General features: G+C 39.4%; 1 protein-coding gene across 2 annotated transcripts; it reads left to right on the top strand.

The window, feature by feature from the left end:
- Positions 1-5,402: 5,402 nt before the first annotated feature.
- LOC105008617 lies at positions 5,403-12,107 on the top strand. Of its 2 annotated transcripts, none has more exons than XM_020046292.3 (8): positions 5,403-5,555; positions 7,554-7,592; positions 7,773-7,994; positions 8,414-8,695; positions 9,638-9,916; positions 10,065-10,262; positions 11,089-11,199; positions 11,351-12,107. In XM_020046292.3, exons 1-8 carry the CDS (start codon positions 5,522-5,524, stop codon positions 11,827-11,829), a joined length of 1,644 nt encoding a protein of 547 aa, XP_019901851.3. In that variant the 5' UTR covers positions 5,403-5,521; the 3' UTR covers positions 11,830-12,107. The 2 variants fall into 2 exon arrangements, with proteins under 2 accessions (XP_019901851.3, XP_019901850.3); XM_020046291.3 differs by having other exon boundaries at positions 5,406-5,555; positions 11,348-12,105.
- The last annotated feature ends 5,035 nt before the right edge of the window (positions 12,108-17,142 follow it).

The following is a 17,142-nucleotide window of genomic DNA, read 5'->3' as shown; positions in this document are numbered from 1 at the left end:
AGAAGAGCAACTTTGACTGAAATAACCACTTGTTACAACCGAGGTATGCAGCAAAGCATTTGTGAAGCCACAACACGCACAACCTTGAGGCGGATGGGCTACAACAGCAGAAGACCCCACAGAGTACCACTCATCTCCACTACAAATAGGAAAAAGAGGCTACAATTTGCATGAGCTCACCAAAATTGGACAGTTGAAGACTGGAAGAATGTTGCCTGGTCTGATGAGTCTCGATTTCTGTTGAGACATTCAGATGCTAGAGTCAGAATTTGGCGTAAACAGAATGAGAACATGGATCCATCATGCCTTGTTACCACTGTGATGGTGGTGGTGGTGTAATGGTGTGGGGGATGTTTTCTTGGTACACTTTAGGCCCCTTAGTGCCAATTGGGCATTGTTTAAATGCCACGGCCTACCTGAGCATTGTTTCTGACCATGTCCATCCCTTTATGACCACCATGTACCCATCCTCTGATGGCTACTTCCAGCAGGATAATGCACCATGTCACAAAGCTCGAATAATTTCAAATTGGTTTCTTGAACATGACAATGAGTTCACTGTACTGAAATGGCCCCCACGGTCACCAGATCTCAACCCAATAGAGCATCTTTGGGATGTGGTGGAACGGGAGCTTCGTGCCCTGGATGTGCATCCCACAAATCTCCATCAACTGCAAGATGCTATCCTATCAATATGGGCCAACATTTCTAAAGAATGTTTTCAGCACCTTGTTGAATCAATGCCACATAAAACTACGGCAGTTCTGAAGGCGAAAAGGGGTCAAACACAGTATTAGTATGGTGTTCCTAATAATCCTTTAGGTGAGTGTACATATGTACATTCATACAAACATGTACACATATACACATTTTTCTACACACACTCATTTTATTCTAGTAATGAATTAGTTCTACCACTCTTGAACAATAATATTAATTTTAAAATGTAGTTCAAAATACACGGTTACTAATCTGTATGGTAAGGACACCCAATAAATAATAGATGATCTTTACCTTTTTTTTTGTGATCTTGAGGATCACTTAGTGTGGGTGGCCAAACTAGTCATCTATGTGCTCACTTGCTAACTTTGTTTCCATAGAAGTTAGCAATTTGGCTTTGAAAAAATACTTTTACTATGACATTTGTTCGGTGTTGCGGTATGGACTCAGAAGTGTGAGACAGGCATTTAGATGACAAAAATCATATAAACAGCGCTTCTGACACTGTGTCTTGTTCAAGAGTGGCTTGACACAAAGAATGTGACAGCTAAAACCCATGTCTTGCATAAGTCTGTGCGTGGTGGTTCTTTAAGCACTGACTCCAGCTGCAGTCAACTCTTTGTGAATCTCTCTGTGAATGGGTTTTGTTTCACAATCCTCTCCAGGGTGCGGTTATCCCTTTTGCTTGTACACTTTTTTCTACCCCATCTTTTCCTTCCCTTCACCTCTCTATTAATGTGCTTGGACACAGAGCTCTGTGCTCAGCCAGCCTCTTTAGCTATGACCTTTTGTGTCTTGCCCTCCTTGTGCAAGGTGTCAATGGTTTTGGACAGCTGTCAAGTCAGCAGTATTCCCCATGATTGTGTTGCCTACAGAACTAGACTGAGAGTCCATTTAAAGGCCTTTGCAGATGTTTTGGGTTAATTAGCTGATTAGATTGTGGCACCAGGTGTCTTCAATATTGAACCTTTTCACAGTATTCAAATTTTCTGAGATACTGAATTTGGGTTTTTCATTAGTTTTCAGTTATAATCATAGAAATGTAAAGAAATAAACACTTGAAATATATCAGTCTGTGTGGAATGAATGTTTAAATGATACAAGTTTCACATTTTGAATGGAATTACTGAAATAAATCAACTTTTTGATGATATTCAAATTTTATGACCAGCACCTGTACATGTGCGTTGGAGCCCCGTATAAAAACAGCTAGTAGTCCGCTAACTGGCGTTCCTGCTCGCTGGTGACTAGAGCAAGCGACACTTTCGGTTTGTGGCTGCTGTGATGTGTCTGCTCGAGCGTCTGGTAAGGTGGTGGTTTGGCTGCCTCTGCACTCAATTTTGTTAATCATTTGCGGCCGTTATTTTACTGTGTTAAACGTTTGTAGAACTTCGGCTGGCAGGTTCATCCCCCCTCCTCGCCGAAGTAACACAGTAATGCAAAGCGAGTAGCACGGATAGTTTTCTGTGCAAGTTGCATTTTCGGAGCGTCTTCCTTCTGGAGCGACTCAAACCCTGTGTGAACGGTATGTGGGCTAAATGTGGTGAGAGTTATTTCTTTAGATTTATTTGGTGTTAACTTCTGTTTTGTGTAAACATTAGGGATTGGACTGAAGCTGCCGGAGATTCTTATTAGTAGTCCGCCCACTACTGAAATCCAACACTACTGTTGTTTGCTCCTTGGGGTTTAAGGCCGGGTGTCTCTGTAAATCACTTTGCTGCTGTTGTAAAAAGGGCTTTATAAATAAATTTGATATTAGCTGTCTGTTTTGCCTACGCATGATGTTAATATAGACTACTATTTGAACTGTGGTCTATTGTTGAGGCACATGATCCAACCATCCGCTGTTGTAGCTGTGGGCCCGTTGATATGTAGGTCTCAGTTCTTAAGTGCATGAATGTTGTGGGTTAGCCCACCTACATGAAAAGTGGATGAAGTTGGTTTCTTTCAGTTTGCTCTTTTCATGAACCCCCTTTATATTTGTGTGTGTTTCCCATTTTCCCCCCATTTTTAGTGGCTTAGCGCTGAAGGTGGTGGTGTCTCCCTTCCTGTGTGCTGTGCCTCTTCCTGTTTTCATTTGCTGTGCTCACTCTTTTTGTTCGCGTGTTCACTGGTGACTTTTCCTGAGATCCTGTCCTGTCCTTGTTCCCCATTCCCCCTCCACTGGTAAGCCTCAGCCCTAATTATGTCTTATTTGGTGTGAAGGTATTTTTAAATTGATTGTTTAAACTAATTCTCTGGGCGAAATTCCCAGAGTGGCCTTGTCGGTGTTTGGTTTTGTCAGCTCTCGTGCCGCCACATTTAGACTGGTAGAGTATCTGGAGCATCAGCAATGGTAGGTTCAATTACAGGTTCCAAACAACCAGAAACAAAGAACTTTCTTCTGAAAAAAGTCAGTCTATTCTTGTTCTGAGAAATGAAGACTATTCCATGAAATTGCAGAGACATTTAAGATCTCGTAAAACGTTGTTAGATTCTGTCCACTTTACAAATCCATTAAGAAAATTAACACAACCGGTAGTCGGGGGAGAACCTTCTTTATTTGCATCCAAATAAAGTCCAAGTTGTTGAACTTCCATAGTTCTTACATGTTCTCCAATAATTAAAGTTTAAACAGTCTTTTATGCCAATACACATTGGAGGCGGTCAGTGGTCATAGCCAACCATTACACAGTCCATTATCCTCCAGTACATCCACTCCAGTATCTGGCTGTCTTCCAATCACATACAGTGGGGAGAAGTATTTGATACACTGTCGATTTGCAGGTTTTCCTACTTACAAAGCGTGTAGAAGTCTAATTTTTATCATAGGTACTCTTCAACTGTGAGTGACGGAATCTAAAACAAAAATCCAGAAAATCCCATTATTTTTAAGTAATTAATTAGCATTTTATTGCATGACATAAGTATTTGATACATCAGAAAAGCAGAACTTAATATTTGGTACAGAAACCTTTTTTTGCAATTACAGAGATCATACGTTTCCTGTAGTTCTTGACCAGGTTTGCACACACTGCAGCAGGGATTTTGGCCCACTCCTTCAGACAGACCTTCTCCAGATCCTTCAGGTTTCAGGGCTGTCGCTGGGCAATATGGACTTTCAGCTCCCTCCAAAGATTTTCTATTGGGTTCAGGTCTGGAGACTGGCTAGGCCACTCCAGGACCTTGAGATGCTTCTTACGGAGCCACTCCTTAGTTGCCCTGGCTGTGTGTTTCGGGTCATTGTCATTCTGGAAGACCCAGCCACAAACCATCTTCAATGCACTTACTGAGGGAAGGAGGTTGTTGGCCAAGACCTTGTGATACATGGCCCCATCCATCCTCCCTTCAATACGGTGTAGTCGTCCTGTCGCCTTTGCAGAAAAGCATCCCCAAAGAATGATGTTTCCACCTCCATGCTTCAAGGTTGGGATGGTGTTCTTGGGGTTGTACTCATCCTTCTTCCTCCAAACACGGCGAGTGGAGTTTAGACCAAAAAGCTCTATTTTTTTTCTCATCAGACCACATGACCTTCTCCCATTCCTCCTCTGGATCATCCAGATGGTCATTGGCAAACTTCAGACGGCCTGGACATGCGCTGGCTTGAGCAGGGCGACCTTGCGTGCGCTGCAGTATTTTTATCCATGACGGTGTAGTGTGTTACTAATGGTTTTCTTTGACACTGTGGTCCCAGCTCTCTTCAGGTCATTGATCAGGTCCTGCCGTGTAGTTCTGGGCTGATCCCTCACCTTCCTCATGATCATTGATGCCCCACCAGGTGAGATCTTGCATGGAGTCCCAGACCGAGGGAGATTGACCATCATCTTGAACTTCTTCCATTTTCTAATAATTGCGCCAACTGTTGTTGCCTTCTCACCAAGCTGCTTGCCAATTGTCCTGTAGCCCATCCCAGCCTTGTCCAGGTCTACAATTTTATCCCTGATGTCCTTACACAGCTCTCTGGTCTTGGCCATTGTGGAGAGGTTGGAGTCTGTTTGATTGAGTTTGTGGACAGATGTCTTTTATACAGGTAATGAGTTCAAACAGGTGCAGTTAATACAGGTAATGAGTGGAGAACAGGAGGGTTTCTTAAAGAAAAACTAACAGGTCTGTGAGAGCCAGAATTCTTACTGGTTGGTAGGTGATCAAATACTTATTTCATGCAATAAAATGCAAATTAATTATTTAAATCATACAATGTGATTTTCTGGATTTTTGTTTCATATTCCATCACTCACTGTTGAAGAGTACCTATGATAGAAATAACAGACCTCTACATGCTTTGTAAGTAGGAAAACCTGCAAAATCAAATACTTGTTCTCCCCACTGTATATGAAATTTCACTGATTATTTTAAAGAAGATCTAGCTTCCTATGTAATACATTAAAGGTATTATAGTAAGTAAATATTAGTGAAACAAAATTAAAACACACTATTCTTTCATGTGTCATGACTATGACAGTATCAATGTTATGTCACTCTTATGCACACCCCTTCAAATAAAGTGTTACCAAGGATTCTTTGACAAAAGCAAAGTTTGAAGGACACAATTATTATTTCAATTAAAAATAATTATTTCTAACCTATATTTCCAATTAATTTGCTATATTTACAGTTCGAACATATTTCAGGTATGTTTTCATGGAAAACAACATTTCTAAGTGACTCCATACTTTTGAACAGTCATTTCTTCCTAGTTTCAACTTCCTTAACATCTCAATGACTATAGCACTGCCCACGAGCTAACTGTATTTTCACTTAGTTCGTTGTAAACACCCAGTTACGTCTGTGCAGCTCTTGGGTGTAGGCATATTGAACAAAGATGGTCATGAAAAACCTTTTCCTGATATTAGCAGGTAAGCTCCAAATCCTCACCACTTTATTATGGTGCAATAGTGGTTACCTGTTTTACTCCCTCTGCATAAAATATTGTATCTGTATTATTGTTACTGTAGTATATTACTAAAATGGTGAATTGTGTAAACTGTTTTGTGGTTTGACAGTATCCCTAGGTTGTATTCTGTATTTTGATCATAATTACCTACAATATAATGATAATTATTAATTAGGATGAAGGATGGTACTCAAAGGCATTTAAGGGTGCAAAATGTATATGGGTAACAAATGAAAATAAGCTGAGGCTTTAAGCTTTTTGTAAAGTCAAAGCAGTTTAGGAAAATATGCAAAATCAACAGTGAGTAAAAGATGCAAATCTGATTAACACAGGAATGTCAGAAGACAGTGAAAAATCAACTTATTTGGAAATATATTTGGATGCTTTTCATGCATGAATGGGGGAAATTTCAATAAGTCGCAAAAATAAATTCAGATTTATAAATTAATAAACAATAAAAAATAAGAAATTGCTTTATTTGAAAAGCCTATAAAACATTTTTAGATAAAGAAAAAAAATATATTATGTGTTTGGGCAAGACAATTACCTTTTTATTAGTGAAGAGAGTCAACAACTACACATTCAATTGAAATAAAACACACTAATAATTGGAAATTAAACCCGGTAAATACCTTGGTACAAGGCAAGCAAGGTGCCAAGCCTCGAAGTCTAGGTTTTGTGACGTGTGTGCAAAACGGGGAAAACTAACGCCCTTTTCTAACTGTTTTGGCAAAATTGTTTTGGCCTGTGACCACTTTTTCATGACCCCAACTTAAATAAATGTATTAACGAGTTATGTTCACCAACTTAATTGGAGCCTAAAAATTCTGCTCGTATTTAAATATGGAAAAATGCATGTTTTAAAATGCATCAAGGAAAATAATTTATTGTGGATGGAAATCTGATTCACTGCCTTGTTCTGTCTACACATTCTTTCACAACCCGATTTTCAAATCAGGCAACCCATATGAGATCTCAATCCCTAATTTGTGAAACTGTATTATTATAATATGCTGAACGCAGTGTTGATTTAGCAGTAATGAAATCACTTTTTAAGCCTTAATTCTTTTTTATTGCAATAATACATTTCATTAAAATATGATGTTCAGTATATATCAAAATAATATTTATACAGGGAAGTTTCTCTAGAGAAAAGCACAAAGCATTTTATCCCTCTCCTTAACGCAAAAAGTTTCCACAGATGTGAAGAAAGCTAAGCATTTGTCCTGGGGTGTTTTTCTCATCTGTTTTTCAAAAGATTTGCCACTGATGCTTATTCAGATGTTTCCACAGTTTTCATGTCAGCACTCATAGTTAATGAACTAGCTGACACTTGAAACAATGAGTCAGAGTTAGATTGGATGATTAACAATAAATTGGTATTAAATCCTCAAACTAAAAGCATTAGGGAAAATATTCTCCAAGACTTTTAAACATTCAACAAACTTAAAGTTGAAGACTTTTGTTAAGCTTAAAGAGCGTGACCTCTGAGCAAGCTGAAGTAACTGAAGTGGGCATTTCATCATGCATTTTTGATTGAGATGTGTTTTAATTAAATTAATTGAATCAGTAGTTTGTAATCTTCTCTATAATTGTTCTCTCCTGTCATGTGTTTGATTTTTCATGTGGATAGTTGCTCTTGCATGTATTATAGCTAACTGGGATCCTAATATTCTAAACTAGCAATCGAAATACAGATAGAAAATAATAGACAAGATCCAAATGGCGGTGTGTGAGTTGTTTTTGTTTTAATGCGAAACAATTGGAGATTGTGTCACAAAAACATTTTTTTTGTTTAAACATTTTAAACATGCTCACTGGCCCTGGCACCCTCCCAACCACCCTCTCCAATTCACGCCCTTCGTTCACAAATAACCTCCATTGAAATAAGGGATACAAAATGCAGAAACCTTTTGATATAGATCATATGATATTTCATGACTATTCTGACCTTTTTCAGTGTTTTTGTTCGTGGTCAAGAGCCAGCAAAATCCTGTGGGTAGGTAAACATGGTCTCCCGCCATCCCAGTTTAACAAAAAGTGAAATGAATAGCAACTTTACTTTCACTTTTCTAGTGTGATGACTCAAAAGCTTCTGCTTGTAATCCACCACTGGGTGGCAGCATATACCTTACCTCTTTCTAATTTTGTACCTAAACTCCTCAAATATTTCTCTCAGTTTCCATGCATCCCTCATTCAAACAAGTCTACTCTGGGGATAGCTTTAACCTAAGCTGTGACAACAGCACGGATACGGTAAAATGGTTCTTCAACAGCACGGAAGATGTAGAACAAGTCAACCAGATATGGAGCATTGGTGCTGCCTCCACTAAGAACTCCGGCGTATATCAGTGTGAAAGCAATGGACAGAAGAGTGACCCCAAAAATATTTCAGTTCTGGGTAAATATACAATACTCTAAGGGCCGGTTTCACAGACACAGATTAAGCCTAGCCTAGGAATAAAAAAAACAAGCATAATGGAGTTTTCTTTTGAACTAGATTTTTTAGTCCTTGACTAGGCTTAATCAGTGTCTGAGAAACTGGCCCTTAGACACCCAAGGGTTTTAAGCAAATCATAGCTGTTGATTATAAAGGCCAGCTCACACTAAAAAGATGCATTAAGAAGTGATTGTGTATGTACAGCATTTGGCAAAGTCTTTTTATGTAAAGTATATTTTTGGATGAAAGTAATTTGTTAAACTAAGACACAATGTCACTGTGATCAAATACATATGCCAACATGTCACAGGCCGTTTATTTTCTGATACTTCACGTCTCCCTTTCTGTTCTTTTGTTGGACTTTCCTGGGACTGCATCAGAGTGCCTTCCACCTGCCGGTCTGATCATCAGCTCCGGCATGCCTGTCGTCACCCCAATGGGCTCAGTAGTCCTGGAACTAGAGGTGGATGATGGCCTGGAGGGATGGTGGTGTTCCGTGTCCAAGGGGTTGAAAGAAACCAAACTCAGGCTCAAAAAGTCGCTGGCAACCGCCAGCGCAACATCACTTGCCTTTCAAAGCCTAAGACAGAGGGATAATGTCGCCATCTACTGGTGCAGTAACAGAACCCAGAGGAGCAGTCCAATCTCCATCTGGCGCTCAGGTGAACCAAAGTTTGTGGCTGCATGTTTTTTAGGGGTGTGTTTCTTTTGCATGGCCCGGTGGCCCAGTGAAATGGTCAAAACTGTGAAAACAACGCCCATCTGGAGCACCGGGCTGTGATGAAAATGAAATAGTTCAATCGTTTTAAATTGATTATAGAATATTCTTGGTTTTGTATATTACAATCAGTGATTTCCTGATCTTTCGCACGGTCTACCTATCTCAGGTGATTTCACTACAATAGTACCTTGTCTGTCCAAAATGTAGGTCCTCCTTAATGTCAATGTGTTTACAATTACAGTAATAAATTAAGCACTCAGTTTATTGTATGTTTTAGGCCTTCGGATCTGTAAATCTTAGAAACACAACTATAAGGAATTTACACACACATTCTTGCTGAGAAACCACTACTGTCCGCAGAAGTCAATTGTAGTAGGCCTGTGTTGTGAAAACACATGGGGAATGGAAATAAGTCTAGAAATAGTTTGACAACTGCCAATTATTTAGCACAATTGTACACATGGCCACCAACACGCCCTCATTTGTTTTCTTTTTGACATATGGGCATGAAAAAAGCAGTCGACCTGACCTCCTGAAATACAACACAACATTTACATTTGCTAAATTAAGCAATTGACTTACTTGCCTTAAATGACAACTGAATTTAGCAGAGATTTTTTTTTAAAGACAAAGACTGCGTTTCAATCCATTTCCAGCAAAAACTATATTGGTACCTTGTAGCATACCTCAAGATGGCATCGATTATTTTTCCCACGCTCCAGACAACCTCACCTGGCTGTCATCTGCCTATAATGAGATAATATGCTGTACTGCCCCTATAAATTCATTAAATTATTTATTTGATCTGATCCCTCTCTTCTCACTCTTCCACCTTCCACCTTTTTGTTTCTCTTTTCTTCCACCTTCTCTACATCCCCTCCAGACAAAATGGTGGTGCTGGACATACCACCTGGGCCTGCTGTTTTAGGAGAGAAATTGAGTCTGAATTGTATGGTCAGATGGACATCTCGTATTAGCCAAACTATATTCTACAAGAATAACATAGAAATCCAAAACTATTCCAGTTCTTCTTATGTTATTCACTCTGTGACCGAGAAGGACCAGGGGAAATACCACTGTAGGGCTACCTATATATTAGAGGACAACACCAGTGGAATCCCAGCAATCGTCACCTCAGACAGTCAAGAACTGTTTGTCACAGGTAATGTGTGTATGTGTGTTTGGTTGTGCACCATTTCAGCTATTCATGTTTCCCTTCTCCAATGTGTTTTTTCATGTTTCTTGGTGCTGGTGTGAATCAGCATTCGTGTCCCATGTGATTAAAGCTGGTCTCTTGTTGGTCCTTGAAGCATCGCCTCCAAAGGCATTTCTCTCTGGTGACCTGTCCTGTTCCTGCTCCAGCTGCCCCAGTAGCGTCAACTATCGATGGTACCACCTGGAGTCCAATCAGCTTTGGAAACTTCAAAGAAAAGATGACTGGCCGGCTGGTACTTATAAATGCAGAGCAGTGTGGAATTGTGGCAGGAGTGCAATGAGCAACTTTCAGGGTGAGTTTCACAAAGAAGGAACTAGAACATTCAGTGAATTCCAATAAGACCAGAAGAAACAGGGTTAGTGTTACAATCAGGGTTAATTTAGCGCACCTGATTGTAATAATTCGCTGGATGAAACACAGAAACAGGTTAGTCACATCTGGGGTTGGAGAGAGAACCTATAGAACTGTCCAAGAATAGGGTTGGACAGTCCTGGTCTTTAAGGTAAGCCCTAGCTGAGCTAAACCAGTGATTTGTTCTTGATGTACCAAGTGTTGATTTTGGCACAACTGATGTTTTTCGCTATATCTCTGATCAATTTTATCTCAGTTCTCTGCCTCAGCCACAAACTCCAAATGCAAAGACTTGACTGACTAGAACATGACAGCGGTGCTTGCGTTACAGATGTAAATATACACTCCGGATCAATAAGAAACAGAAGGCAATTGTCCAAATACAGTGGTACCCTAAAATGGGGTGACTGTGTACAAAAACATGCCATCATTTGTTAATTGTTTATCTGATATAGATTACAATACCCCTAAATAGAAGACAACATATTGCACTTAAGTCCACTATTCAATGTTTTATTTATTTTATCCAAAGTGCTGGAATATAGAGCATATTTTTTGTACTGTTTCCTAGAGTGAAAATATGAGAGATTACAGTTTGAGGTAACTCAACTCTATGCTAGTCTGATTTATTTGATAGTGTTATACAGTATTCCTATGATGGTGTATGTCATTGTGTCCGGATATAGTGGTCAATCGAATTTTGTATGAATCTTTCTCACTGTATAAACCTAACACTGATCAGATCTTTGCTTGACTCTTTATGGCAGTAAAGAGTTCATCATCTTATAACATCGTGATCATCATCATCATTGCTCTGATCCTTGTGCTGCTTGGTGTGATCACGTTGTATTTTATTAAACGGAGGAGGACTGATAAAGGTAAACCTACCAATGATATAGTCAGCCATTTGGCATGCACATGCACACACATTGACACTCGCAAAGTCTTTCAGTGACATACATGGTTGGCCAATGAACAGTTCCTCGTCTGTAATGTATTTGAAAGTATTTTGTGTTTGTTTGCTAGAAGCCATCTACCAAGATGTTCCAGTGCAGTATGTGAAGGATGGGGACGGAGGGTACCAGGAGCTCAGCAAAAAAAGAAGTGATGTTGGAGGTGGAGATTACGATACACTAAACACAACTTCAGCAGAAGGAAAACCAAAACATGAGGGACAGTACGAAGCTTTGAATAAAGGGAAAGTAGAGGTGTACCATACCTTGGGGGAGGAAGGGGCAAAGACCGGGGACAAGGGGTATGAGGCTTTGAAGGTGTCCAAAGATGAGGGTGCGGAGGGTATTTACCATGCGTTGGGGCCAGATGGGGTAAAAGACGGGGCTGGGGGAGATGGGGGGTATGAAGCTTTGAAGATGTCCAAAGAAGGGGGAGTGGAAGATCCTTATCATAAGTTAGGGGCAAAAGGTGTAAAAGACGAGGTTGGGGGTGGTGATTATGAATTTGTGAAGATTCCCAAAGAAGGGGACGCTGAGGATCGGGTTAAAGAGTGAGTGTGAGATGAAGTGTTGAAAAAAGCGGAACAGGGAGAAGCCAGTGAACTGAAGAGAGAGACTGAAGGGTGTTTTATGTACCAAGCTGAATCTACTCAAGCTTTTGTTATTTTTTAGCTTCTGTAAGCTTCACAAACCAGCTCATACTGCCCAGTAATTAGCCAATTCTGTTTATGTAATTCTGCCTGAGCATTTTTCGAAATGTCTGTTTAATTCAGAAGTTTGTAGTGTTGTATAATATATTTTTTACAATTTTATTTATATATATATATATATATACTCACCTGAAGGATTATTAGGAACACCTGTTCAATTTCTCAATAATGCAATTATCTAATCAACCAATCACATGGCAGTTGCTTCAATGCATTTAGGGGTGTGGTCCTGGTCAAGACAATCTCCTGAACTCCAAACTGAATGTCAGAATGGGAAAGAAATGTGATTTAAGCAATTTTGAGCGTGGCATGGTTGTTGGTGCCAGACGGGCCGGTCTGAGTATTTCACAATCTGCTCAGTTACTGGGATTTTCACGCACAACCATTTCTAGGGTTTACAAAGAATGATGTGAAAAGGGAAAAACATCCAGTATGCGGCAATCCTGTGAGCGAAAATGCCTTGTTGATGCTAGAGGTCAGAGGAGAATGGGCCGACTGATTCAAGCTGATAGAAGAGTGACTGAAATAACCACTCGTTACAACTGAGGTATGCAGAAAAGCATTTGTGAAGCCACAACATGCACAACCTTGAGGCGGATGGGCTACAACAGCAGAAGACCCCACCGGGTACCACTCATCTCCACTACAAATAGGAAAAAGAGGCTACAATTTGCACAAGCTCACCAAAATTGGACAGTTGAAGACTGGAAGAATGTTGCCTGGTCTGATGAGTCTCGATTTCTGTTGAGACATTCAGATGGTAGAGTCAGAATTTGGCGTAAACAGAATGAGAACATGGATCCATCATGCCACTGTGCAGGCTGGTGGTGGTGTAATGGTGTGGGGGATATTTTCTTGGCGCACTTTAGGCCACTTTAGGCCCCTTAGTGCCAATTGGGCATTGTTTAAATGCCACGGCCTACCTGAGCATTGTTTCTGACCATGTCCATCCCTTTGTGACCACCATGTACCCATCCTCTGATGGCTACTTCCAGCAGGATAATGCACCATGTCACAAAGCTCAAATCATTTCAAATTGGTTTCTTGAACATGACAATGAGTTCACTGTACTGAAATGGCCCCCACAGTCACCAGATCTCAACCCAATAGAACATCTTTGGGATGTGGTGGAACGGGAGCTTCATGCCCTGGATGTGCATCCCAAAAATCTCCATCAACTGCAAGATGCTATCCTATCATTATGGGCCAACATTTTTAAAGAATGCTTTCAGCACCTTGTTGAATCAATGCCACGTAGAATTAAGGCAGTTCTGAAGGCGAAAGGGGGTCAAACACAGTATTAGTATGGTGTTCCTAATAATCCTTTAGGTGAGTGTGCATGTGTGTGTGTATATATATGTATATATATATATATATTATTCTTATTTATTTTAACTTTGGCGACAAATGTGAGTATAGAAAAAGCCAATTTATAATGACATTTTAGAGGCAAATACTAATTAAGATAATTTGTGGAAGAAAAAGAAAATGGATTATATTGATCTTCCATCAACGACTCAGTCATTTCATTCAGGTTAGGTAGATTTAGCCATGAGCTAACCGGCCCTGGAGTAGGTTGGTTCTAAAATCTAAACATAGGCAGTGTAGTTTTAGACACTTCTCTTTATTGCATCATAAAACTAGAATATGGATTAAACGATGTAGCTCCAGAAAGGCTCCCCAACTTAATATGGAATAGAGTAGCTACTATAGTTGCGGTAGAGGCTAAATTTATGCTAACTGTAACAAAAACAAAAGTCATCTGATGACAAATCAACAGGAGCAGCCAGAACAGCTTCAAAGCACTTTGGCATAGATACTACGAGTCTCTGGAACTCTACTGGAGGGATGGAAAACCATTCTTTCAAAAGATATTCCCTCAATGGTGTTTTGATGATGGAGGTGGAGAACGCTACCTAACATGTTGGTCGGAAATCTCCCATAGGCGTTCAGATCGGTTGAGATCTGGTGAATGCCAAGGCCATAGCATACAATTCACATAAGAGACCCCATACTAAACTCTAGTCACTTAGATCCTTTCCTCTTGATATCTTGATCCAAAATCAAGGTCAACTGAGCCTGCTCAGCATTTCTATACATGCCACAAAGCATAATAGGATGTTAATTGTATCATGCAGGACATCTGTATGGAAGCATCAGGATTCGATATGTATTTTGATATTATTTTCAATTTTCTTTCCAATGACTTCAAATACATATTATTGGAAGTACAACTCTGTTTCCAACAAAACTGAGATGCTGTGTAAAATAGGAAAAAGAAGAATGCAGTGATGTGCAAATCATTTAAACCCTATATTCAATAGAAAAGAGTACAAATACAACATATTACATGTTGAAACAGAGAAATGTTATTGTTTCTTGAATAATACCCACATGAATTTGATGCTTGCAACACGTTTCAATAAAGCTGGACAGGCACCATCAGTGCTGAACAATATATACACGTTTCAGAGCAACATATGCTGCCATCCAGATCTTTTTCAGGGAAGGCCTTGCTTATTTCAGCCAAATAATAATGCCAAACCACATTCTCCACATATCACAACAGTATGGCTCTATAATAAGATTCTGGGTGCTAAACTGGCCTGCTTCAGTCCAAATACAGCAAAGGAGACCCCAAACTACTGAGCAGCTGCAATCATATACCAAGCAAGAATAGGACAACATTTAACTTTCAACACTAAACCCAATAGTGTTGTTAAAAAAGAGGTGAAACAACACAGTGGTCCCAAATTTTTGTAAACATGTTGCTGTCATCAAATTCAAAATGGGTATTTTTCCCAAAACGATATCATTTCAAATTTTCAACATTTGATATGTTGTCTTTGTACTCTTTTTATTATTAAATACAAGGATAAATGATTTGCACATTATTGCATTCTGTTTTTGTTTGCATTATACACAACGTCCGAAATGTTTTGGAAACAGGGTTGTATTTGAAACACAGAATTTTCAAATAAGGCATTTTTAATGTTAGGCATTTTATACTTCATCAACAGATAGAGACTTTGGGAAATGATAGAGGGGAGAGTTTCGGCAGTGTTCGGCAGCGTATGTTTAGACATACTCATTCGTTATATTCCTCAAGTCACTTATAAATTTGACTGCCTGCCACAATGTAGGTTGTTGCTTTAACTTGTCACATTGTTATGGAACTTTTTCACTAAGGTGCATTTGAGAAATGTCTGTCTTTCCATTGGCTGGTATGTAGATCTTTACTTTGATTGTGACACACGTCTGTATAATATCAGAGGATTATTAGGTATTTGGGCCATGTCCTCCTGCCTAGACAAAGAAGGGTGTCAGTCTTTTGATCCTCAGGAATGTGGTCCTTGGGGGGATCTTTAGGTAAACACAACAGTAAACATTATGGCAGGAAGGATAAAGTGGGGGACAGCCCGCCCTTTGGGTAAAGGCTAACAACTTACCACACCCCTTTTTGTATGTGATATATACTGTTGAATGAGCTATATTGAGTTAGAGACTCCTCGGACGATTATGTTGGTAAGCGTTTGATCGTCTTTCATATTTGCAAATATTAATAAAACTGTTTGAATGTGCCTAGAGAATGTTCTCTCTGTTTCTTACTCCTTTAAGTGTGTCGATCTATGGAATCACCATCACACATACTCCCCTCAAAACTTGGCACTTTACATCATCTTCAAGCCTTCAATACATCCCATCTATGAGATCTGAGTGATTCTTCATTCCAGAGAGAATTTATCAATTTCCACTATAGTTTTTGTATTTGGTTGTTTGAACTGCCGATTGCCCCTTTAATAGTTCTTTCTGTTAATTTATCTTTTTTTGTAACAAATTATACAGTCTGTTTTTTACAATATATTTTAAAATATAGTATGTTTAAGTTGCACAGTATTAGATTATATATAGAGAGTATATACACCGTTGAAACATTTGGAGTCACTTAGAAATGTCCTTGTTTTCGAAGCAAAAGCAATTTTTTTATGAATTACACCAATCTAGTCAGAAATAAAGTGTAGACATTGTTAATGTTAGAAATGACAATTGTAGCTGGAAACGGAAATATTTATTTATAAAATATTTAAATACTTATTCAGGCATACAGAGCCACATTATCAGCAACCATCAGTCCTGTGTTCCAGTGGCATGTTGTGTTTGCTAATCCAAGTTTATCATCTCAGAAGCAAAATCTGTTTGAAATTATGCTAGCACAGCTGAAAAAAGATGAAGCATTAACAATTGTGGGTTTTATTTACAGGCTCAAAACAGCAGAAACAAAGAACTTTCTTCTGAATCTCGTTAGTCTATTCTTGTTCTGAGAAATGAAGGCTATTCCATGCAAGAAATTGCCAAGAAATTGTAGATCGCAAACGGGCTCTAACCAGAATGGAAAGAGAAGTGGGTGGCCCTGGTGCACATCTGAGCAATAGGACTAATACATTAGAGTGTCTAGTTTGAGATAACAGAAGCCTCACAGGTCCTTAACTGGCTGCTTCATTAAACAGTACCCGCAAAACACCAGTCTTAATGTAAACAGTGAAGAGGCAACACCAGGATGCTTGCCTTCAAAGCAGAGTTGCAAAGAAAAAGACATATCTCAGAGTGGCCAATAAAAATTAAAGATTAGGATGGGTGAAAGAACACAGAAACTTAACAGAGGAAGATTGGAATATGTTTTATGGACAGTAAAATCTAAGTTTGAGGTTTTTGAAATACAAAGATGACCACTTGTGAGACGCAGACCGAATGAAAAGATGCTGGAGGAGTGCTTTAGCCATCTGTCAAGCATGGTGGAGGCAATGTGATGGTCTGGGTGTGCTTTGGTAGTAAACGTGGTAAAGTGGAAGATTTGTACAGGGTGAATGGGATCTTGAAGAAAGAAGGCTATCACTCAGTTTTGCAATGCCATGCCATAACCTGTGGACTGTGCTTGTTTAAAGCCAATTTCCTCCTACAATGAATCTAAGCCCAGCTCCAAACTATTCAAGAACTATTTAGGGAAGAAGCAATCAGCTGGTATTCTGTCTATAATGGAGTGGTCAGCACAGTCACTGGATCTCAACCCTATTGAGCTGTTGTGGAAGCTGCTTGCCCATATGGTATGTAAGGAGTGCCCATGAAGCCAATCCAACTTTTAAGATTACCACAAGATATT

Source organism: Esox lucius, chromosome 5, assembly GCF_011004845.1.
Source record: "Esox lucius isolate fEsoLuc1 chromosome 5, fEsoLuc1.pri, whole genome shotgun sequence".
NCBI lineage: Eukaryota > Metazoa > Chordata > Actinopteri > Esociformes > Esocidae > Esox > Esox lucius.
Note: the sequence above shows the minus strand (reverse complement) of the source record. Positions and strands in the feature narration are given on the sequence as shown.

Bases quoted from the DNA above. Each gene is read 5' to 3' on its own strand.
- LOC105008617 (XM_020046291.3), top strand. From the start codon at position 5,522: ATGGTCATGAAAAACCTTTTCCTGATATTAGCAG. The intron at 10,263-11,088 runs GTGAGTTTCACA...TCTTTATGGCAG, and splicing joins TGCAATGAGCAACTTTCAGG to TAAAGAGTTCATCATCTTAT. The intron at 11,200-11,347 runs GTAAACCTACCA...TTTGTTTGCTAG, and splicing joins ACGGAGGAGGACTGATAAAG to AAGCCATCTACCAAGATGTT.